The sequence below is a fragment of the Equus caballus genome, chromosome 16 (assembly GCF_041296265.1).
Source record: "Equus caballus isolate H_3958 breed thoroughbred chromosome 16, TB-T2T, whole genome shotgun sequence".
NCBI lineage: Eukaryota > Metazoa > Chordata > Mammalia > Perissodactyla > Equidae > Equus > Equus caballus.
The window spans coordinates 54,852,302-54,875,149 of NC_091699.1; the positions used below are offsets into that span (position 1 = coordinate 54,852,302).

The 22,848-nt window shown below is 57.8% G+C and overlaps 2 protein-coding genes across 20 annotated transcripts in view; both read right to left on the reverse strand.

Annotated features, from left to right (window-relative positions):
• Window positions 1-239: 239 nt before the first annotated feature.
• ZBTB47 (zinc finger and BTB domain containing 47) lies at window positions 240-14,269 on the reverse strand. 3 transcript variants are annotated; one of them, XM_023620670.2, is made up of 7 exons: window positions 13,242-13,469; window positions 9,828-9,891; window positions 8,072-9,634; window positions 6,299-6,446; window positions 4,823-4,938; window positions 4,041-4,185; window positions 240-3,708 (listed from the first exon to the last, which is right to left on the reverse strand). In XM_023620670.2, the coding sequence occupies exons 3-7, from the start codon at window positions 9,551-9,553 to the stop codon at window positions 3,347-3,349; spliced, it is 2,253 nt and encodes a 750-aa protein (XP_023476438.2). In that variant the 5' UTR covers window positions 9,554-9,634; window positions 9,828-9,891; window positions 13,242-13,469; the 3' UTR covers window positions 240-3,346. The 3 variants fall into 3 exon arrangements, with proteins under 3 accessions (XP_023476438.2, XP_005615022.3, XP_023476436.2); XM_005614965.4 differs by lacking the exons at window positions 9,828-9,891; window positions 13,242-13,469 and adding an exon at window positions 13,919-14,269; XM_023620668.2 differs by lacking the exon at window positions 9,828-9,891 and having other exon boundaries at window positions 13,242-13,462.
• Window positions 14,270-18,800: 4,531 nt separating this feature from the next.
• Window positions 18,801-22,848, reverse strand: part of NKTR (natural killer cell triggering receptor) — a 52,057-nt gene continuing 48,009 nt past the window's right edge. For 15 of the 17 annotated variants that reach the window (XR_011426950.1, XM_070237905.1, XM_070237908.1 and 12 more), the window contains one exon: window positions 18,801-21,887. Coding sequence is in view for 14 of the 17 variants with exons in the window: in XM_070237905.1 (XP_070094006.1) it covers window positions 21,800-21,887 (88 nt within the window). In the remaining 3 variants the exon portion in view is untranslated. The remainder of the gene's footprint in view (window positions 21,888-22,848) is intronic. The other 2 variants (XR_011426948.1, XR_011426951.1) reach the window with 1 other exon arrangement.

The following is a 22,848-nucleotide window of genomic DNA, read 5'->3' on the forward strand; positions in this document are numbered from 1 at the left end:
TGCCCAAGACTCAGCACCAGTTTGGGGGTACACCTCTGCTCTTGCCTCAGCTCCTACCTCTGGATGTTTCCGGAAGCCCAGGCCACCCTTAAGGGAGGGCGATGGGGTCTGCAGATGCTCCAAGGCATAGATGTCCATGCGGTGCACAGCCAAGCTGTGGGGTTCCGCATTGCCCTTGCTCTGGTCCAGTCTTTCCGGCCAATGGTCAGGGCAGCGTGTAAAGAAGAGGCAGGCCAAGGGACAGTTGTACCGACTTTATTCCCCTTACCCTTCTCACTTGCCCTCCTGCTGTCCCCCACGCACTCTGGGGCTGTGGGGTGGCCACACATGACCAGACATCAAGGGTCCACACGCCTGGGCACAGCCGTCCTGCCACTGCTGAGCCCCCTGTGAGGGGCACTGTGGCGGCTGTAGCAGCAGGTGCCAGGGGCAGAGGCTCAGGCTCTGACTCAGCCCCGTCTCCCAGAACTGTGGCCATGGGGCTTGAGGCCCACCTCATCTCTCCGGTCACTCATCCCCAGATGGTCTGACTTGAGGTTTGACCAAAAGGACTGAGGAATCCAGCGGGACAGAGGACACCCCTGCATGCACCTCCAGAGGGAAGTGATGGTCCCGCACCCCCTCCCCGCCACCTCCACCAGCCCCGGGAGGTGGGGATGATGGCCGTCCCCTCACTCCAGGATCCAGGTGCTTGCTAATTTGTTTTAGAAATTAAATGTAAAAGCTGGTAAAACAAGAACCCCTCCCCATACTGGCACTGCTGAGGTTCCATTATTGCTTCAGACCCCTGTGGTCTGGCCAGAAAGGAGCTCCCACCAACATTGGCCCAAGGGGAAGAGAGCATTAGCACCAAGGACACGGGGCTCCTGTCCCCACTCGGACGTGGGCCTCCCAGAAGAGGGCCTGGCCGTGCCCACCTACAGCTATAAGACCATTTGACCAGTGCCCAGCCTGCTGTCTGGACTCCTCTCCCGCCCTCAGAGGGCAAGTATATAAGAAGAGGACACTTAAGGGCTGGGACAGGGTTTCATCACCAGCCCCCCATACCCATCTCTGGCCTCTGCTCATCAAAGTCTGGCCTGACAGACCAGGGGCCCGGCCTGGTCAGGGACCCCCAGGCTCGCACAGTGGGGCTAGCAGGTGACAAAGCCACTAACCCCATGGGAGACTCGGGTGTAAATGACAGGCATTGGGGAACCCACGGGGGTTCTGGCCTACAGCCCATTGGGGAAGATCAACTTTTTTTTTGGAAAATGTGAGCCAGCTCTGAAGAGCTACCAGGCACTGGGACCAGAGGTTAGAAAAGCAAGGGAGAGGAGGAAACGGGGAGGGGAGGACCCTGAGGACGTCATGGAAGCCCAGAGATCAAGGGCCGCAGGAGGTTAAGAGCTGCAGTAAAGCAGGAGCATGGGAGTTCCAGCCCTGACCCCATAAGAGGCTGGACACCACCCTCCCCCTGGCCCCCACCTTGGGATGGGGGAGCTGCAGAGCAGGGAGCCTTCCCCTCTCGCGGAGCGCCCACCTTCTCTCCCCATGGGACAGCACGGGTGCCTGGCGGAGGGGGGCGGGGGGCCTTCTACAGGCTCTGGCTTTTGCTGCTCCTGCTGCAGCCCCAAACTCATCCGGGCCCTTCAGAGCCCAGAGAACAACCAGGGCTGTGTGGCTTGGATTACAGATTCTCAAAACACTCGGGCTCCTTGGGCCTGCCCACATCTGTACAGAATAAAGTGCTTCGTTTATTGATGATTAAAATGTCCCCAGCCCCCTGCCCCAGCGCCATGGGCCTCACAAGGAGGTCAGAGGGGTTCCGACCCCCTCGGCCCTTGGGCTGATGGGGCCCAGTCCTCCCCACTGTCCCCCTTGGGCTCAGGCCTCTTCCCACTCCAGCCATGCTGGGAAGGTGGTGTGCAGGGGGTAGTCGTGGGGGGTTAAGGTGCAAAGAGTATAACAAACAAAACCGTATAAACACAATAGGAAAGAGCTTAACTAGGAAACATGTAGCTTATGGAACCTTCTTCCCCATTTTAAAGGCAGGACTAAAGATGTTAAATGACAACAAAAAAGGGTGTCCTATTAGTGCTGCCTCATGGGGGCAAGCGCCAGGCACAGGCTGGGGCTCCCCCAGCACCCCCACCCCCCCTGCCTAAACGTGCAGGCTCCTCTCACCGACACTGCTGCAGGCGCCCCGCCCACCAGCGCAGAGGCCCAGGAGGGTCAAGGACACTGGACAGCAGCGGGGGGTGGGTTGTGGCCAGGCCTAGCGAGAGAATGAGGCCTAGTGCTGCCTTCGGGGAGCAGAGACGGACACAGACACACACATCTCCAGTGTAGGAGATACGGCCAGGGCAGCTGGTGAGGGACGGGGTGCTCTGTGAACAGCAGCCCTGCCCTCTGCCCCACTGATAGCACCTTGAAACCTTAAAACATTTACCAAGCCTCCTCCTGAGGGCCCTGCCCCTGGGGTCTACCCATTGGCAGGGGCTCCTTGACTGCAGTCCTGGGAGCTGGTGCTTCGGGAGCCAGCCCGTCTGCCCACCCAGGGCCTAGCCCACAACACCCTGGCCCAGAGGCTCCTTGGGGACATCCTCTCCAGGACTCAGGGCCTTGGTGTTGCCTGATGCAGGTCAGGAATCCCTGTGCCTGCTGGCAGGGCTGTGGGTGGAGAAAGCAAATGCCTGGGGTCCAGCCCCTGCCCGCCCCACTCCACATGGTGCAGAGCCAGGCCTGCACTTCACCACCTCACCCCTCCCCACCCAACACGCTCACGGCATCCAGTCGCAAGCCCCTGCCTTGGTGTCCACACCCTCAGACTGGGTCCACAACTCCTCCAACTTCCATTCTGGCACCTCAACTCCCCAAACCCTCCGGGATAGGGGGGCGATGGGGGCACAGAGGCGGTGGGGATGAGCAGCTGAAGGTGACGCAGGCTCGGCCTGGCCAACCCCCTCCAGCTCAGGCCTCAGCAGAGTGACCAGTCACACTGCTGCCCAGCCCCCCCTCCCCACTGTACCTGCCATCTCCAGCAGCCTCCTCACCTGGAGGAGGTGCTGCCAATACTTTCCTCTCTTTCCTTTTTCCTTCACTTCTAAACAAAAAAAGTAAAGGCTTCAAGGAGTCTCTGAAAGGGGGGCACTTGGGAGTGAGGTGTCCTCCACCAGCTCTGGGGGGCCGTCAGCCTGCACACCCCCCAGGGTCAGGGGCCTCAAGCAGAGTGTGTCCAGCCACCCGTGGCATGGGGGGCGGCGGTGCCAGGCCAGGGCCGCTGCCGACCTACAAGGAGGAGGGCGGGCACAGGGTGGCTCCCGGAGTCGGCCCTGGGCTCCAGGTCCCGCGGGCAGGCGGGCGATCAGTCGCTGGCGTTCAGCCTCCCGCCGGCGTCGGCAGGGGTGGGGAAGAGCGGCGGTGGCGGCGGCAGGTGCGGCGGCGGCGGCAGGGTCTGCGGCAGCCCCGGGAGCAGGGGCAGCGCGGGGGCCGAAGGCTGCGTCGGGGACAGGCCTGGGGCAGAGGGGGCGCCGTCGCCGGCCAGGGGGTGGCTGACGCGGAAGCATTTCTCCTTGTGGGCCTTGAGCATGTTGGAGAAGCGGAAGCGCTGGCCACAGACGTCGCAGGGGTACGGCTTCTCCCCCGTGTGCGTGCGCCGGTGCCGCTTCATGTTGGGCCGGCTGGTGAAGCTCTTGCCACAGATCTCGCAGATGTACGGCTTCTCCCCTGGGGGTTGGCCGTGGGCAGCAGGGAGTCACTGAGAGGGCTGCCACACCCTAACCCTGGGCGAGCCTCCCTGTGCCCATGGAACCATAGAGGGGCTTAGCCCTGGCACTGGGATCCTCCCCGTCCTGAGCCATTTTGTACCAGCCTCACCCTACCCTGGGAGGCGGGGAGGACGGCGCTGAGCCTCATAGAGAAGGGTAAACTGAGGTCCAGAGTTGAGAAGGGGTGTGACCAGGGCCATCCCAGGCATCCTGCCCAGGTCTGAGCAGGGGGTCCCAAGCCCAGCATGGAGCCCCTCTGGGGGCGGGGATGAGGGGAGTGCAGAGCCGTACCTGTGTGCGTCTTCATGTGCTCATCGAAGTACTGCTTCATGTTGAAGTCCTTGCCACACCACTGGCACATGAACTGCTTGTGGCCAATGTGGATGCTCATGTGGGACCGCAGCTGGTACTTGTACTGGAAGCGCTCATTGCAGTTCTAAGGGTAGGGTGGAAGGTAAGGCCCAGGGACAGAGCAGGGAGCAGCCTTCACAGGGGGATGTGCTTGCCTGTGACCGCAGGGCCCAGGAAGGACACGCCCCGGGAGGGGCTCCTGGGCAAGGAGGTGTGGATGCAAGGGCGGCCAAGGTGCTCTTGGGGTGAGGCAATGCATGGGCAGAACAGGAGAGGCTGTGGGCATGAAGGGCCCAGGCGGGAATGGGGGTCAGGAAGCTGGGCAAGACCACAAAGTGGAGGGAGGCCTCATGCCTAAAGCCGAGGGCCCCCCATCCCTCCTCCTTGTCGGAATGCCCCCCTCATGCCCACTGCAGCTCCATCTCTGATCTCTCTGCTGGAGATGCTCTTCTCAACTTTCGCAGAAAGCTTGCCCCTTGGTTCAAGCCCATGCAGGCTTCCCACCCTGAACATGTGGGGTTGGGTTAGGGGTGGGGTCGGGGGCAGGCCTGGTGGGTGACCAGGTAAGGATGGAGTGGGAGGCAGAGGCCACAGACATCAGGGTGGGCGCTTCTCTTTCTGAACCTTGTACTCTACTCCCCTCAATCCCCTGGTTTTTAAGAGCTGCTGCCCCCATCCCTGCCCCGCATCCAGGTGGCCCCAGGCAGGTCGAGGGCACTCACCTCGCATCTGAACGGCTTCTCCCCAGAGTGCTGCAGTGAGTGCACCTTGAGAGACATGCTGCGTTTGAAGGACTTCCCGCAGGTCTCGCAGGTGAAGGGCATGTCCTTGGTGTGGGCTACGGGGAGGGCACCATGGTCGTCACATCTCGACCATGAGGCTCTCTCCCAGGAGATCCTTGCCTGAGCAGACCCCACATCCTGGACAGCCTCCGGGGGCACCACCTACTCTGGGGCCTACCTCTCAGCCTCTCCCCTGCAGGCTAGTCTCCTGGTCTGCTCTGAAGTCTGGCTCAGACAACAGTGGAGGCGCTCATGGTTCCTTAGCCTCTGGCCAAGGGAAACAGCCAAGGCCGCCTCACCCCTAAAGCTTCAGAGAAAGATCGAAGGATTCCAAGTGGGACTGGCCTCAGCTCAAATCCTGGCCCCGCACGACTCCCTGCACAGCCTCTGTGGGCCTCAGCGTCCCATCCTATAAAGAAAGGCTGGGAGTGGTGCTGAGCCTCAACAGAGGCTGGCGTGACAGGGGTTGACACTCGTAAGGCCCCAGCCTCGGGCCCTGAGCAGTCCAGAGGGAGTGAGCTGCGCTCGCCCGAGCCCACAAATAGCTGAGGACCAACAAACTCTTCAAGAAGATCTGGGAGGATGCAACTGGAGACAGGGAGGGCCCCTCAGAGCTCAGAGCTAGGAATCCAAGCCTGGGAACGACCCAATCCTGGGTCACCCACATGCTCCTGGCTGAGACCTAGACCCCAGCTTCTCAGCTCCCAGTCAGTTCACGCTGGAGGCCCCTAGCACTGTCTGCTGGAGAAAGGGGGCAAGGCCTGGCTAGGGGCCCACTGCCCACTTTGGCCATCCCTCCCTTGAGCCCCAGGCCCCAAGCAGGCAAGGAAGGGATGGCTGCCTGGACACAAGACTCCCAGCCAGACCCACTACAGGGGAGGGACAGCCATGCCCAAGGTAGCAGGGTGGCCCAACACACACTTGGGGGGCCTCCTTACTGTTTCCAGGTGGAACCCCTGGGGGGAGGGTTGCATTCAGAGAAGCCTGAAGCCCTGTGAGGGCCAGAAGGTGAGAAAGAATCAGAGGCACAGCTGTCCTCAAACTGGGACAGGGCCTGTGCCAGCCCATACGGCACTTCGTGTAATTTAGGAAAAGGTGCTCCTTTTCCTGGTGGACACAACCCCATGCCAGGATGCACAGCCTGGTTAGCAGTGTGTCAGCTGGATTCTGGTCCCCACCTGCTGTCTTAACCAGGAGCCCTTGTGCAACGTGCAACCTGCCCAACTGAACATGGCAGCCCTGGCCCCAGAGCCTGTCCAGGCCACATCCATCACTGCAACCAGCCTCCCCAGGCCTCCCAGCTGGGAGGGGCCTTCTTAGCTGTTCACACTGCCCTTGGATGGAAAGTCCTTCCCAGTATACCCAGCAGCCAGCCTAGCTCTGTCCTCAGTGCCTTCCCCACCGGCCTAGACTTACCGACCATGTGCTTGCGCACGTGGGCCATGGTGTAGAACTTCTTCTCGCAGATCTCACACGAGAACTTTTTTTCCGCGTAGCCGTGCACGATCTTGTTGTGCTCATGGAGGGACCAGAGCTTCTTAAAAGCTTTGCCACACGTCACACACTGTGGGGTGAGAGGACTTTAGGCCCTCGATCTTGAGTCAGGAACCATGTGACCTAGGACAAGGACCTAGGACCTCTCTAGGCCTCAGTTTCCCCATCATCTGAATTATGCTGGAGAGAGAGCCTTTGATGGAGCAGCCGATCTGATGTCTTGGAAGTTGGGGATGGTAACTCCCTAAACACTTACCCACCTACCCACCCACCCACCCAGAGCTACAGCCTGGGGCCTTCATGCATCCTTGAATTCAACTAGGGTCAAGGGTCACCTCTTCCAGGAAGCCCTCCTCTGTGCTCATTTTGACCAGTCATCTCTCTACAGAGGGGAGACCCAGAACCGAAGGGCCATAGCGGGTGCAGAGGCCATCCACAGTTCATAGAGAAGCCCCTCTCAGACAACAGGTCTTGACAGAGTTGGGGCACTATCTCTGCTGCCTCCCCCTGCTGGGACCCATGCCCTATCACCAAAGATGGAGATTCCCAAGGAGACAGGTCCCAAAACACCGGCTTGGGGGGACTGCAGGGGCTATCAGGTCCCATCAGGTAATGCAGGGCGGTGGGAACCTTGGGGGCTCCTACTCCCCTCCTCCTCTTCCCCTGGGCCCTTTTCCTGCCCATCCCTGCAGGACACTCGCAGAAAGTGGGTCAGGGTGCCCAGGTCAGAAGGGGCACAAGCATCTTCCCCCTCAGGAGGGAGACTCAGGTGAGCGGCAGGTGGAGGGTCAAAGGGCAACCCAGCAGGCAGGCAAGTGCCAACAAACAGGTTCACGAGGGTGGGGCAGGAGACCAGGGAACCCCCAGGGAAGATGTTCTCCAGAGGGCACTGCAATTAGCAATTAGTTTCGGCAATTAGCACCCGCCTACCTGCTGCCCCCACCACTGCCTCTGCCAGGAAGGGTAAAAACCAGCCTGGTTGGCCCTGTGCTGCCTGCACCAAGAGGCCAGGCTGCCCAGACTCAGGCAGCCAGCCCAGCCACCCCACTTGGCCCCAGCAGCCCCTGCTCTCCCTCAGGCCCAGGCCAGCTGACATCTCCAAAGAGCTGAGGGCAGGGGCTTCCTCCTGCCGGTACCCCCTTGGCTCTAGTCAGCCTTTGTGGCAAGTGGAAAATGACGCCCCCTCTGGGCAAATGCCTTCTCCTTTCATCTGTGCTTTTGTGCAGTGCACAATCTGTGAAACTATTCACGGCAGCCCTGCTGAATTTCTGGTAGCACTAAGGATTTACTAAAACACTGACTCATCCCTCAGAGCTAGCTCTCCCCTAGCTTCATGTGGCTCCGACAACTCTTCTCATCCTCCCAAGTCCATGATCCCTTTTGCCGTTTTGGCCAAGGTTACTGTTTGTTCCAATCCTATCTGCACATCTCTGCACGTGCCAAAGCCCAGCTCTGTCTGCCTCCTCCAGGAAGCTCTCCTTGACGTTATCCCCTGAGCTCTCACCACCCTGAGAAGCTGAGTCCTGCCCTTTTGGCTCAGCCTGGGCCTGGGCTGGTCTCCCCAGACTGTCTGGGCAATGTAGGCAGCAGGACACTGGGCGCCCAGGGCCCAGTTCTAGCCTGGGTCAGCCTGGATGGCTGAGTGGCCGCAGCTGGCCTCTGCCCCATCCTGCCCTCACCTGCCCTGCGGCCCACCTGGATGTTGCGCTCGCAGTCTGTCTGCCGGTGCAGCAGCAGCTCGCTCTCCAGCAGGAAGCGCTTGCCGCACTGGTCGCAGATCTGCATGCGGCTGTGGGTCACATTCATGTGTTTTTCCAGGTACCAGCGGTTGTTGAAAACACGCGGGCACTTCTGGCACGGGTGGTGCTGCTTCTCCTCCAGCTTCACCTTGGCCCCCAGCCCATCCGTGGCCTGTGGCCCTCGGGCTGGTGCAGGGGTCACTCCTGGGGGTGGCTTCGGCCGCTTCCCACCCCGCCGCCCGGCCTCCTCAGGCTCAGGGGGGCCCCGGCGCTGAGCATTCTCTCGGGACCGTGTGGCCATGCGACTGTGGGGAGCGGGGGCTGCCCGGCTGCTGCGCCGCCCTGCTGGCCCCTGCCTGCCCCCCGTCTCTCCTTCCTCCCCCTCCTCCTCCTCCTCTGAGCTCTCTTGATCCTGCTCACTGTGCCCTTCCTCTTCGTCCTCCTCCTCCTCCTCCTGCTCGCTGTGCCCTTCCTCCTCCTCATCTTCCTCCTCTCCCTGACTGCCACCCTCCTCTTCCTCCTCCTCCTCCTCTTCCTCTTCCCCTCCACTGCCACCACCCTCCTCTTCCTCCTCCTCCTCCTCCTCTTCTTCCTCCTCCTCCTCGTCCTCTGAGTGTCTTTGCAGCCCATCCTCCCGGCCCAGCACCATGGTGGTAGGGCCTGTGGCAGCACCCGGCTTCCCCTCAGGCCCCGTAGACACGTGCAGCGTCTGGTTGTTGAGGTTCACCTCCACGATGATCTGGGACTGCTCCCGACGGCTGTAGGTGCCAGAACCCCCAAGCTCTTCCTCCAACTCCTCCCCACCCTCCAGCTTGCACAAGCTCGCTGGGGGCCCCCCCGCCTCCTCAACACCACCCTCCTTCTCCTCCTTGAAGAAGGGCTGAGCTGGCCCGATGGCGGCAGGTGCTGTGCCACCCTCGGCCCCTGCCCCGTCCTCGACGCGCACCGAGTAGGGGTCAGGGCCCTCTCGGGCATAGATCTTGGGCAGGCCCGGGGCGTCGGCCTCCTGCTTGATGTCGCAGTAGTAGGGCGGTGCGGCCGGGGTGCAGCTGGCAGCTGGCTGGGCCAGGGCCACAGCGCCAGGGCCCGGTGGGCCAAGGGAGCGGGCGTCCAGCAGCTCCTGGCAGGACGCGGCGATGTCAGCCATCTGCAGCAAGGAGGCGGCGCTGAGCACCTCGTGCACGTTGGCCGCGTTGACCAGCAGCTTGGAGGTGTAGATGAAGTTGAGGATCTGCTGCAGGCCGCCCGGGGCCAGCGCCTCCAGGGACAGCTCCACACGCTGCAGCTGCTTGTTCTGGGTGAAGAGGGAGTGGAAGAACTGGCTGTAGGCAGCCAGCACGCCCTTGTGTGCCGGGAAGACGCTGCGCTGGGGCACCAGGACCAGGTCCACGTCGCAGAGGTCGGGCTGGAAGAGGCGCTGCTCGTTCAGGCGGCCCATCAAGCAGGCGAAGTGCAGCGCCACGTCCTCCACCAGCGAGAACTCGGCCGCCGGTGAGTCGGTCGTCTTCTCAACCAGCAACTGCGGGGCGGAGGGCACAGGTCAGGGCAAGGCCCCTGGGGCCCCGGCAGCGCCTGCCATCCGGGAGGCAGCCCACCCATCACTCCTGGCTCCACGTTACAGAAAAGGAGCCGAAGCTCCAGGAAGGACAATGGGGGAACCGGGATTCGAGCCCCAGTCAGCTGCCCCTCAGAGCTCAAACTCCAATGGCGACCTTCTGAGAAGGAAGATCGGCTCCTGGGTTAGTCGGTCAACTTTTCTGGGCCTCCAGCTCTTCCCTGTGGAACAGGAAAAGTCATCCCAGGAAGGGAAGGGGAAGAGAAGGAAAGGAAAAGGGACGAGGGTGACCAACCGTCCTGGTGTGCCAGAGACCGAGGGGTTTCCCAGGACGTGGGACTTTCAGGGCTAAAACCAGGGACTAGGTGGCACCCCTGCAGGGACCCAGCACTCCTTCAGCATTTCCCAAGCCCCACGGATTCTCTCCCCCACACACATGCATGTACTCACGCACACAAATAAAGCCAACCTGCCTAACCCCAGACTCCTCAAGAACAGAACTCAGGCTCACTGCTTGGCCTCTGGCCACTGCACCCCTGGGGGCAGCACCTGAGGGAACCCCGCACCTCGCCAGAAGTGGGCTTCAAGGCCTGGGCCTGAGCGCTGCAGAGAGAGAAAGTTCTGTGAAGAAATCCAGGCCCAGGGCCTGTCAATTCTCCCCGCCTGGTCCTGCTGCCCTGCTGGAGGAGGCTGGCGAACCCCAGCCAACCCCGCGTTACTCAGCCAGAGCTTGGGCCAGGCCGCTGCCTGTGGCCTCAGGCCTGGCCACCAGCAGCTGCCCATCACACAGGGGTTCTGTGGGGGCGGGAGGATACAGCTGTGTTCTCTCTCTGCCAGGCTGGGAGGCAGGAGGCCCCCAAGGCCTGCCCCAGACCCCTTTTACCCTAGGCTCCCAGAACCTAGATCAGGCATGGTCCTGGTCATCTTGGAGGCCACATGATGTGGGGCCTCTGGAGCCTCAGGGGGGCCCTTGAAGTCTCATAGTCAGATTATCAGCCCTTGGACCACATCTAGCACTTGCGAATTGTGCAGAATAGGGACCAGCTTAATCATTCCTGGCTCCACCACGGTGGCCTCTCCAAGAGGTGGGCAGCACAGATAGGCAGGCTGCCCGGTCCCTTGCATGAGTCCAGTGCACAGCGATGTTCAATTAATATCTGCCGACTAACTGCCTGGCTGGACCAACCCCACAGGTTCTAGGTTTTGGCCCTCCTCAGGCCCTGTCCAGCCAGGCTAGACCATCCTACATTTGAGGGGGTACCTTGCCCCACTGCCACAAAGCCAACAGCTCCCCTCCCCCAAACACCTCCCTGGAGGCCCTGGAATGAAAGCCTAGTCCCATCCATCCAAAGCCCACCTCCTCCTCGCCAGTCCTTCCATTGGTGGGGCGGCAGTGGGTGGGCCTAGACGGGGCATGGGGAGTCAGGGTGTCTACATCCAACTTCTCAGTCACCTGAATGAGAATCTGCCCTGGCCCTCAAGGAGCCACCAAGGACAACCACCCTCCACACCCAGCAGCCCAGGCAGCACCCACCCCATGCTCTCTCAGATCCCAGTCTGGCCAGGCCCTTGGCCACAGACACCATCTTCTTTGAGTCCTCCCACTACGCCTTCATCGCCCCCAGCCAAGAAGTCACCCATCGGCCCCTCTGTCTCAGGACTGCTGGCCCATTTAGGCCCAGCCCATCTAATGGGGATATGATGCCAAGCCACTCCCATCTCCCTCCTCTGACTCATTCTGATTCATCTTCTGGGACCAAACCCTACTGCACAGATGGGGAAACTGAGGCTCAGAATGGCGGGGTCCCACAGGGAGTAGCTCCTGGGCTCCCAGTCTGCTAAGGCCACCCCTTCCCTGCGGGACTGGACACCACGTGGATGGATTTCTTGGCCTTTACTGACTCGAAAAGCAGGAAGAGGCATCTGGGGACCCTCCCACGCAGGGTGCCAGCTGCGCTTCTTCAAACCCCACCACTACCCCCGCGACCTGCAGCCTCCGCCCCAGAGCTACTGCCTCCTGCAGGGTAGTGAGGGGTCAAGGTGCAACTTGGGTTGTAACAGGCTCCTTAGGGCCTCCAGGGGCCGGACAGTGACAGGGGAGGTGGCTTGGACAAGGGCTTGTCAGCTGACAAGCTAGACCTGTTTGGGGGAGCCCATCCTAGGCCACAGAGCCCCAGACCACCCTGCTCCTCCTTCACAGAAGGCCCTACACTGCCTGCCTGCCATGGGGAAGGGGCAGTGCCCCCAACCCTCCCACATGCAAATCTGGTCCCAGGGCCCAGGTGAGGCCTGGCCAGGGCCCTCTGGCCTTAGCAGGGGAGGCGGGGTTGGCCTGCAGGCTGGTGCTGCCCCAAAGACTCTACTCCCCAGGCAGTACCCCAGCCAAGCCAGCACCATCCTTGGCTCTTGACAAGAACCTCATGACCAGGCCCCCTGACTGGGCTTTCTTGAGAGGGCACACAGATGCTGCCCGAGGCCATAACTGGCAGCCTCTCAGCAGGCTGCAGCTGCCCCCTAGCCTGGCACCTCCCACACAGGGCCCACCAGCTGTGGCCACCTCCCCAGCCAGATGTGCCTGTTCCCTGGAGCTGCAGACGCCCCCCCCCCCCCCCCCCCCCCCGCCACCTCGCTGTGCCAGCTGCAGCCACACGCCACACGACACACACCCCACCCCCCACCCCCGAGGCCAGGCCAGGCCAGGCCAGCCTGGCTATGATGCAGGGGAGTGGTCATGCACTCCTGTTGCCAGGGAGTTGCATGCCCTCAAAGCCTCCCCAGAGGCCAGGTTGGTGGGGGGGACACCTGCTGAGGCTGCGCACCAGGTCAGAGCCTTGTACACCTGAAGGGTACCTGACCTCACTACACAGAGCCACGAAGCCCAGGGCATCCCTATCCTGCCCCAGCGCCTCCCTGGAGGCCCGGGGATGAAAGCTGGGCCTTCATCTACACCCCCCTACCCCCAGGCCAATCTTTCCATCGCTGGGCAGCAGTAGGGGGCCCAGACTGAGCAAAGGGGGCACAGGCTCATGAGTTCCAGGCTCCTCCTTTTGGGGAAGGGGTGTCTATGTCAGCCTCCGCTGCGCTCATGCCCCCTCCCTTCACCGGGTAACAGGCCCAGAGAGGGCGGGGGACTGGCCCAAGGTCACACAGGAGTTTGGATAGGAGCTGCGGGTGTCCCCCTAGTTGGCCCAGGCGCCCCGAATCCCCAGGCAGGGCGGCTCCAGCGCCCACGTGGCCCAAGGCCCAGGCGGGAATCCGACCTCCCCCCTCCCCCCCCATCCCCCAGTCCGCGGGCGGCGCCGTCCCGGGCTCAGGGAAGCGCCCCCCTCCGCCTGTTCTTAGCAAGAGCTCAGCCTCTCTTGCCCGGGCCCCCACCCCAGGAATTTAACCCCCTCTCCGCCAGGGCCGCGCCACCGCGCCGCATTCCCGGCCTGGGGGGACCCAGGAGAAGGGGCCGAGGAGAGCCGGCGAGAGGGAAGATCCCGCCACCCCGAGGCGGCGGGCCGTGCGCTGGGAGGACAGAGCGAGCAGGTGGGCGGATAAGCGGGGGGACAGGCAGGGCCTTGCGTACCATGGTGCCGTGGCGCTGGGGGCTCACAGGGCCCCGCGGGATCGCGCTGCCCCCGGCGGCCGGGCCGGGGCCGCTCCATGAAGCGCCGCGCTGGGGGCCGCCCCCGCGCAGGGCCCGGCGACCATGGCCCCGGGGGCGCGGCCGGGCGGGCGGAGGCGAGGGCCGCGGCGAGTCCAGCCGCCGAGCAGCTGCGGCCCCAGAGCCTCGGGCGCGGCGGGCGGGGGGCGCGGGGCGCCGATTGGAGCCCGCGCGTCAGCTGGGGCCGCCGTCTGGCCGCTTAAAGGGCCAGGCCGCCCTGCGTACCGGCGCGGGGCGCGGACACGCGTGGTGTGCGCCGTCCGGGTGCAGCCCGCTCTACCTCGGACCCCCGGGGCTCCCAGGCAGGCCCCACTGCTCCCATCCTAGCGGAGGGACTCCGGCCTCACTCTCCAGCGCTGAGCCCCCTTTCCGCCGGGAAGTTCGTCCAGGAGTCTAACCTCGCTGCCCTCCAGCTGCGCCACAGAGGCGGAGTCGGAATAGAGTGAGGCCTTGAAATCGGGAAGCTGGGCGCGCCCGCCCCCAAACCGGCTGCAGAAAAAGCTCCCACCTGCTCCCCTGAGCGACCCCACGCTGAGGGACCGAACCCCGTACCCTAGCCGCGCTCACCGCCCCCACCCTCTGGCCTGGGCTGCTCTTACCTGAGGGTGAGTCCGCGATCTCCGACTAGTCCGGCTCCGCACCCCTACCACAGGGCGCCCCAGGGCGCATTTTGCTCTGTGCCTCCAGGACTTGGTTCTGGTCGACCCATACCTGGTGGCCTCCCCTGGCTGCACAGGGCCGCCCAAGGGCAGGAGATGCGAGAACCGGACCACAGCTGCAGTGATCAGATCCTTTAAGGCGACTGGTCTAGGGCCAGGAGAAGGCGAGACTAGAGGAGTGGGGTCCAGAGGCTCGGGCCCTACTGTGTCCCTCAGCCGAGCCGGGTGAGCTGACCGCTTCTGAGCAGCTCCCGCGCTCAGTCTCTGCTGGGGAGATGCAGCCACGCCTGCGGAATGCTGCTCTGGCATGGACACCAGTGGGGGCAGGGGGCTGGCTGTGCTGGCAAGAGGCTGCAAAGGAGCGCTGCCAGGCTGAGCAGGCAGCAGGGTGGGGACCACAGGGTGCTGGGCCTGGCAGGGCTCAGGTGGTGGCTGGGCCACCAATGTGGAGAGGGAGCCTCTGTGGGCCTCTCATGTGGCCCCTGTCATCATTCAGATGCCTTTCTGTGCCCCCACCCCCAGCCCACCCCTAGCTGACTCCTGCCCCATCTTTGGTCCCTCTCACATGGCCCCCATCCCGGCAGTCCCACACAGTACCCCCACCCCTCCCTACATACGTGCAGTCATGCTTACACACCAGCCCAGGCTGGGTATGCCACCCTACTCATCAGTGGGCAGGGACACTGGGCCTGTGCAGAGTGACTTGGTTCTGGGTGTCAGGGAGGAAATGGAGCAGAGGCCAAGACCCCAGGCTGGCACCATCATATAATCTGATGGTCTGTCCTGTGAGATGGCAGGATGGGGTCGCCCTTAAGACAAGGCTATCCCAGAGCCAGGGAGAACATGTCTCAGGGGCAAAGATGGGGATGAGCAAAGAGTGCCAAGAGGAAGAGGAAGAATGCACATGGCCAGATGGAGGGTGAGGAGAGACCCTGGAGGAAAGGGAGGCTGGAAGAAAGGAAGGAGCGGAGATGAGGACATGCCCCTAGAGGTGGCCACTGCAGACATCCTGTGCTTCTGTGGCCATGGTGGGTGCATAGACAAGTGGCTCAGCTGCCAGAGGCCTCAGGGTGAGGCCAGGCCAGAGTGGTCACCTCAGGGCTGCCTTCCGCCTCTTCCTCTGTCCCAACCCACTTCCTCCTCTGACGCAGTGGATCCTTGCACTGGTCTGGGAGGTGGCAAGAGAGGGATTGTGTACCCATTGGTTGGATACGGACAGTGAGGTCCAGAGCAGGACAAATCAATCAGCCAGGCATCAGCATCAGGAGACGGGAAAAGGGGAGGCTGGGAGGAACCTGGCAGAGAGGACTGCAGGGACACTTCTGGGCCCACTTCCCAGCTAAAGCTTGGCAGGGGGTGTGGCCAGCATGACTAAGGTAGGGCTGCTGGCCCCTTTGGGATTGGCCTTTGGCAGTCAAGCCAAAGGAGGGGCTGGAGGTTGGGTGACAAGGGAGGGAACGGTGAGGGGAGGTGCTCAGTCTCCCTGAAGACCCCAGCTCTTCCCTTCTTGCTTCTCTGGCTTACAGCCCATCTACTGGGGAAGCCCCAGGGAAAGTCTGAAAATTGTGTTAGCATTCACTAGAGCAGAGAGGGAGAGCAGGGGCACTCCGGTCAGAGAAGAACGACTGCAGAGGCCAGGAGGGAGGAGACAGTTTAGCATCTGCAGGGAACTAGAGGCGATTTGATGTACTGGAGTCCAGATTGTCAGGTGGGAGTGGCTGGGTGGCAAGAGACAGAATTGCTCTTTTGGCCTTGGAGAGGGCCGTGCTGTGGGAGCTTCACCTCAGGGCTGGTCAAGGCAGGCTTTCTGGAGGGGGAGGGGTGGGACTGGGTTATTGGGGAAGGGGAGCCCAGACTAGAATCGCATGCCCCAGGGGTGAGCCAGGAGTTTGTGGAGACAGGGCAGAGCTCGAAGATTCTTCAGACACTTGAGGCAGGGTGCTGGCAAGGTCAGCAAAGCCATGCCCCTGCCTCTAGAGGCCAGCTCACGGGTTTTCTCACCACTTCCTGAAACATCTAGCCCCAAGTGTCTCTCCCATGTCAGGGAGGAGGAACAGACCCACACTGTGCCAGGGCAGTCCCCAGGCTTGGTTGAGGAAACCAGACTCACCCCTACTGAACCTGGAAGAACAGCCCAGGCCAGGGGTGTATGTGTATGCAGTTGTGGGGCATGGAGCTATGTAGTAGCTGAGCTGGGGGAAGGAGAGCAGAGTGGGCAGTGACAGGAAATAAAAGGGAACACCACAGCATGGGGCCAGAGAGGTGGCAGGGAAGTTCAAGCTACGTACTAGGTGCTGACCCAGGGCCCTGCAGGGTGGGGGAGCTTAGATCGCAGGGGGTGGGGGTGGGGGAGGTTGCTTCTCTGTTCTGCCTCCACTGAGCTTGGCACTAATAGGCTACAGCTGCTGGGGGGTGGAGGCCTAATTCAAACCAGCAGGTTGCCCAGCTCCCTCCCGCAGCATGAACATCAGGCCTTGGATTCAAGGCCTCCCTCGCAGCTGCCAGGATCCTCTCCCACCCTGTTGGTTGAAGGGAGCCTAGCCCTCCACGTGAAACCTGTGGGCCTCCTACTCTCCTGGAGGCAAGCCCAGGGGCCACTGTCCCCGAACCACTGATGTATGCTTTGTTCTAAGCATGTAATCCTCACTTCTTAGTATCCGGAGTCCTTAGTATCCCTTTTTCAGATAAGAAGGTGAATTATAAAGGTCAAGCAATTTATCTAAAATTATTCAACTAGGAAGTGGCAGAGAACTTGAACCCAGGCAGTCTGGCTCTGGCCCAAAACCCTTAGGGACTGTGCCATAGAATAGTTGCTCATAGAAGCCCTTTATTTCTTCAAAATAAAATCAAATTAGGCCATAGGCATTGAAGCCAGTGGGATCCTTCGCAGCCTTTCTCTGGGAACCTGGCCTGGTGGCAGAGATTTTAGTTGCAGGAGGACCTGGGTGACCTGGGAATGGGAAATGCCAGCCCGAAGCCCTATTCCCTGTGGGCCCTGGGGAGGCCAACTTACCTCCAGGCTGGTCCCTGGGCGGGAAGTGGAATGAGCGCCCCTGGTTCTCATGTCTGGTTATAGTTTGTGGCACCCCATGTCAGGCCTTGAGCTGAGATGGACTAAGGACTGTTAGCCTCAGATTACAGATGAGCAGTCCAAGGCCCAGGGTCTGGCCTCCAGGGGCAGAAGGCAGTTGTCTGTCCCTCAGGTCACTCTTTCTTTACCCTGATGTCCTCAGGACCCTAGGCCTGTTGGAGAGGTAACTCTCTCCAGGATGGCCTGAGTCCTGCGGGCAGTGACACAGCTCAGTCTGTGGAGCTGGAGCTGGATGGGCTATAGGTGGTGAATGGGGGAGTGTGGGGTCTCCAAGAGGCAGAAGTGCTTGGCCCCAAGCTTGGCATAGCACCCCCCCCCCCCCCAGCCTTCTGATTCACAGGCAGAACAGGAAGCAGGGGCAAGGGAGCACTGCCTCTAGCTTCTACTGAAACCTTTAAAGGAAACAGACCACTACAGCCTCCTGCCCCTGTGAGTGCTGCGCAGGCTCTCCTTGCCTCGCATTCACCAGGCACTGGTTGGAGCGGCCCAGGGTCTGTCCTAAGGCAGGCAGGCTGTCCTCCAGGACACCCAGACCTCTTGACTCCTGAGACTGCCATCTTTATGGCATCAAAGGACTTCTCCCTGCCTAGCGGGAGTGCTCTTGGCACTCTTCCCAGCTTACTCTGTCACCAGTCCCTCATGGGATTCCAGTGTTCACCTTCTACTGTGGGCAGCAGCAGAGTTCTTCCCTCTCCTAAAAACCAGCCATCTGAGCCCAGGCTCACCCAACTTGTGAGGCATGGCTTCCAGGTCCCTCACCTGGCCACACAGTTTGCATCACTAGTGGGCAAGGCTTCCCATTCTCCCCCGAGGAGAGCCTCCTTTCCCTTCCAAATAGGGATGCCTGGTCAGCGTGCATAGTCACTCACGGGAGGGGCATTTTCCTCCAATTCTTACTTCCTACCTGATGGCCAGCTAATTCAGAAGAGTCAGGAGCAAAGCTCTTGACAGGTTTCCCCCCAACACTGCCAAGCTGATCAAGATTATCACTATCAGGATGTGAATAAAAAATGGAGCTCATCAAAAAATAAGACCCTAAAGAAACTTCACTTGGGGATTTCCCTACAGCAAACACTCTGCAATTATCTTTAAACTTTAAAGCAATGCATCCAGATTTGCCTATTTTCAGGAATTGCCTGACCTGGGATCTACTGTTAACTCAATTTTGAAAACGGAATCTCCACAATCTCTCTAAGTGAGAGATTACGTTGTATTCATTAAGAAAATACAAATTTGATTTCTGAGGAAAAAAAGTTACTTGTACTTGCCCTGCAAATTCTCACGTGGGTGCTAAAAATATCAGCATGAATGTTTTCTTCCCGAGTGAGTGCTCTGCACCTGCCTGGTGAACCGCTGTTGGGGAGCAAAGTGTGGAGGGGGTTTTGCAGGTAAATGTGCTGTCCCTAGGCAGCAACTCACAGATGGGATGGGACATAGTCCTTCCTCAGCAAAGACATCTAGATGCAGGTCACCTCATCTAGGTGGACAGCGGGAGGAAGACCCAGAGCCATCACTGCTTCTCTGGGTAGGTGAGCATCTCTGCCTGAGGTCAGTCCACCTCCACCTCGTGCCCTGCCACGAATACTCAACTAGAAGACAAAGATGAGCCACAGAGGCGAAGTCTCCTCACTGGCCAGGCCAGCAGAGAGGCTCAAGGTTTTGTTTGCATTTTAGAAATGCCATTTGAAGTCTGGAGGAGTAAAGAAAGGTGAAACATGCACAGACTCAGACTTAAACTAAGAATATATTTTAATTTCTACAAGGTCCCCTTTTCAAGTTTTAGGGAAATTTAAATGAAGTGTATACAAACATTGCCAATATGTACAAAAGTATTTTCTACAGTTTTTGAACAATACCAGCTATATGATGTTTCATTTGCAGTAAACAGGATGTTACAAAAACAGTCCAATAATGCATTTTCTATTAAGAAGCACAATTCACAACATAATTCAATTTTATTAAAAAAAACTTAAAATACAGAACAATCCCCTTTAGGAAGAAAAACTATTTTCTGTAGTTCATTTAGTAAATACACAAGTCAAATGCTGCAGCTGAGGTCTGTTCTTTTCCATGGATAAATGAGGCTTCTAGGGCCCACCTTTCCAGGATAAAATTCCACCCACAGCCACACTGGGCAGTTCTTGCCTATGGTGGGCAGAACCCTCCCCTCCACCAGGCCCCGATCCCAGGAACCTGTGACTATGCCTCCTGTGATTATGTTATGTTCTATGGCACAGCTGACTTTCATATAGGGAGACTGTCATCTCAGTGGGCTTGATTTAATCACATGAACTTTAAAACAGAGGAGGAAGGCAGAGAGATTTGAAGCATGAGGAGGACTCGAGGAGCCACTGCTGGTTCAAAGATGGAGGGGAGCACACAGAAGGAATGTGAGCAGCTTTAATGAGCTGAGGGCGAGGCCCCTGGCTGACAGCCAGCGAGGAACTGGATCCTGCCAACAGCCGGAATGAACCTGGAAGCAGAACCTTCCCCAGAATCTCCATACAGGAATGCTGCCCTGCTGACCCTTGACTTCAGCCTTCTGAGACCCTGAGCAGAATCCAGCCAGACTGTGCCAGACTCACGAGCTACAGAACTGTGAGCTAAGAAATGGGTGTTGTTTTAAGGTGCTAAGTTTGGGGTAATTTGTTACACAGCGATAGAAAACTAATACGTTGCCCAAGGGTAATTTTCTTAACCTAGTTAGATTTGGCAGTTTCTGTTTGGGTTCTGAATGCAGTTTTTTCCACTGAGGACTATTAGAGCAAGATTCTCCTTTGCAGGCAACTTTTGAAAACCCTTCATGTGAATCACACACTGTTTCATATTCACTAGCAAGCACGTTTGTTTGATGTAGGTCCTGTTTTCTAATGTACTCTTGCCTATCAATTTGGCAAACAACTGACCACTTAACCCTGTTTATGAACCTTTCATGGGCGGTGGTTTTAATACATCCAAGGTCACCCCTCCATCCATCAGGGGCTGTCAGATCCCTCCAACTGAGGGCTCCTTCCCACTTCCCAAGTACCCCAGGCAAGGCCTGGGTTAGAATGGCAGAGAGTTCTACATCAAATATCCAATAGGAATTTCTTCTGCAAAACTCAATGAAACTGGCACTAAGGTGATTAAGTACACTTGGGGAAAAAAAACCTCAAACTAAAGATTAAATAAAAATCATATCAGTTTTCACAGGTCAAATCATTCTTGGAGGAACCACCCAAAACTGAAAATGTGTAATCTATGTAGTGCCGTGCACCCCTCATCCCCTGTCTGTTGTCCTAGGTTTACTCATGTCAGGCGAGGCTTCACTGAGTCAGTGTGGGTCACAGCGGAAACAGGAAAATGTGCTGGTGCGTACAACAGTTAACTGCTGCTGTGGGAGATCTCTTACTTGAAAGATTAACAGTAAAGCCCTGCAAACATCTCCAGGATGGTGGTGGTTAGGCGTTGGTGTTACTTCTGAAGGCCACCCATCGATCCCACTCTTCCAGAGGCACACACATCAGTTATGTGCAGTGGACTTGAGGGGCCACACAACCCCCTATGCCGATCCTGCCTGCTCCAGGGGACCGCCCAGCCCACACCTGTGCTTGAGAGAAGCCTTCCAAATATCCAGTGACTACAGCTCAGAAGGAACCATGTTTGGTGTCAGTGAATTTAAAAAACAAAATTCGGGGCTGGCCCCGTGGCCAAGTGGTTAAGTTCGCGCGCTCCGCTGCGGGCGGCCCAGTGTTTCGTTGGTTCGAATCCTGGGCGCGGACATGGCACTGCTCATCAGACCATGCTGAGGCAGCGTCCCACATGCCACAACTAGAAGAACCCACAACAAAGAATACACAACTATGTACCGGGGGGCTTTGGGGAGAAAAAGGAAAAAATAAAAATCTTTAGAAAAAAAAAAACAAAAACAAAATTCATCTCTCTTAATGAAATTCAAATATATAGTATATAAGAACAATGCTTAGAGGCACCAAAAGGTACCAAGCACCAAAGCATGAACTGGAATAGAATTGTTTTTTACAATCTAAACTTTTGATAGTATTGATTAAAAAGCACATAAAATATTAGGGCCTTAGAGACAGTGCAGGTATTTATAGTTAAGGCTGATTTATTACTCTTAACCTCACCCACTGCTGAAGTGATACAGACAGTGGGCTGTATGATGACCACTTGCCTGATCCTCTGAGACAACAAAGTAAGGAATGAGTTAAGAACCCCAGAGCCACTGCCTCTACTCCTGGCTACCATCAGTATCAATTCTGGGTGGTTTGTTTTTAAGAGCACATATGTATAAGACTCTGTAATTGTTGTATAGATATTTGGCCACCTTTAACAGTTCTCCTTCACAGTTCTGTCTCGGGAGCATATATGCTAAAACCTGAAAAATGGGCAAAAAGAATCTGTATTCTAAGGAATACATGAGATGGAGAGAAACAGACTAAAATAATATTGCAAATTATACTTAAATTTCATGATTTCTTGATTCAAGAAAATGAAATTCATTTCCATAGTTGGCTACTGTAAAATGTGGCATAAAATATTTTTAGGAGACATATCTGTATTTTAAATTCTGCACACAGGTAAGTGAATAAGTAACAATTAAGTGTCCATTTTTGAAATTCATCTCTAATATTGAAATAGAACAATAGACTGCCATTAAGTTCTTAAACTTTTAAGTTACCAGATATTTACAAATAAGATATAATTTGTATCAAAAAAGGGGGACATTTTCAACTATATCTGCTGCTTTCACTAGGACTCCGGTGATGAGAGTAACTTCGGTCACTTTCACTGTCAGAGCCGTAAGATCTACAACTCCTGCATAACAAAACAAAACAAACATAGGAACACTTTTTAACTGTCAACACTCTGAATTCCTTTTGCAGCTTCTTTTTTGATGTGAGTGGCTTGAAAGCAATACTGATGTGGCATAGCACAGTGGGTGGACAAATGGGGTAATGACTGGCAACATTGTGGACTTCTCAAACATGTTTTAAATGACAGATGGTAGTAATATCAAGGTTAAGATAAAATAAACAAAAATGACATCTTGGGAAATTACTTGAAGTCTACTCATGTAAATGAGTAGAATAATTTTCCATGTTACCCAAAATGAACATCAATATTTAATTGGACTGAGGAAGTAAGGTAAAAAAGGTGCATGAAGAGAGTTTCATTAAAGATAAGGAAATCAAAATGGAGGCCCAATGAGGGGTGAGGGTGGGGCGGGGCATGGTCAGAACCACAGGGATAGTGAGTCAAGACGACCTGGTTACGGTCACCATTCAGTTATTTTGACAAACATTCACTGAGAGCCAATCACTCTGCCAGATCCTAGGGACCCCCACACACAGCAGACCAAGTGTAGCTCCTTGGGGCTAAAGAATAGTATAAAATAGTGGGCAGGACAAATAAGACACACGGGGGGGGGGGGGGGTGAGGGGGGGTGGGCAGGGCATATCTCAGGGTTGGCAGTCAGGAAGGGCTTCCTAGGGGCAGTAGAGATTTGTAGGGTAGGTGGGAATTGGCCATTTCAAAAGGCAGGAGGGGAGATGGTGGAGTCAGCATTTGTGTCTCCAGGCAGAAGGAAAGGTTCCAGCACATTCAAGGAGAAAAGACAGAAAAGCCCGAGCTGGAGCTGGTAGGTGGAGAGCCCACTTCTTTGGCCTCTCTCTTTACTCCTTCCAAAAGAAATGTTTGTCCAAGGATATGTGAATATTTAAAAATCCATTTTAGATTCAAACATTAACAATAACTAACAAACATTACCCAGCAATCC

What these genes read in the sequence shown, in the direction of transcription:
- ZBTB47 (XM_023620668.2), bottom strand. An exon ending in ACTGCGAGCGCAACATCCAG is followed by an intron (nt 6,447 to 8,071) that starts GTGGGCCGCAGG and finishes CTCACCCCACAG; the next exon opens with TGTGTGACGTGTGGCAAAGC. An exon ending in AGAAGCCGTTCAGATGCGAG is followed by an intron (nt 4,186 to 4,822) that starts GTGAGTGCCCTC and finishes CCCTACCCTTAG; the next exon opens with AACTGCAATGAGCGCTTCCA.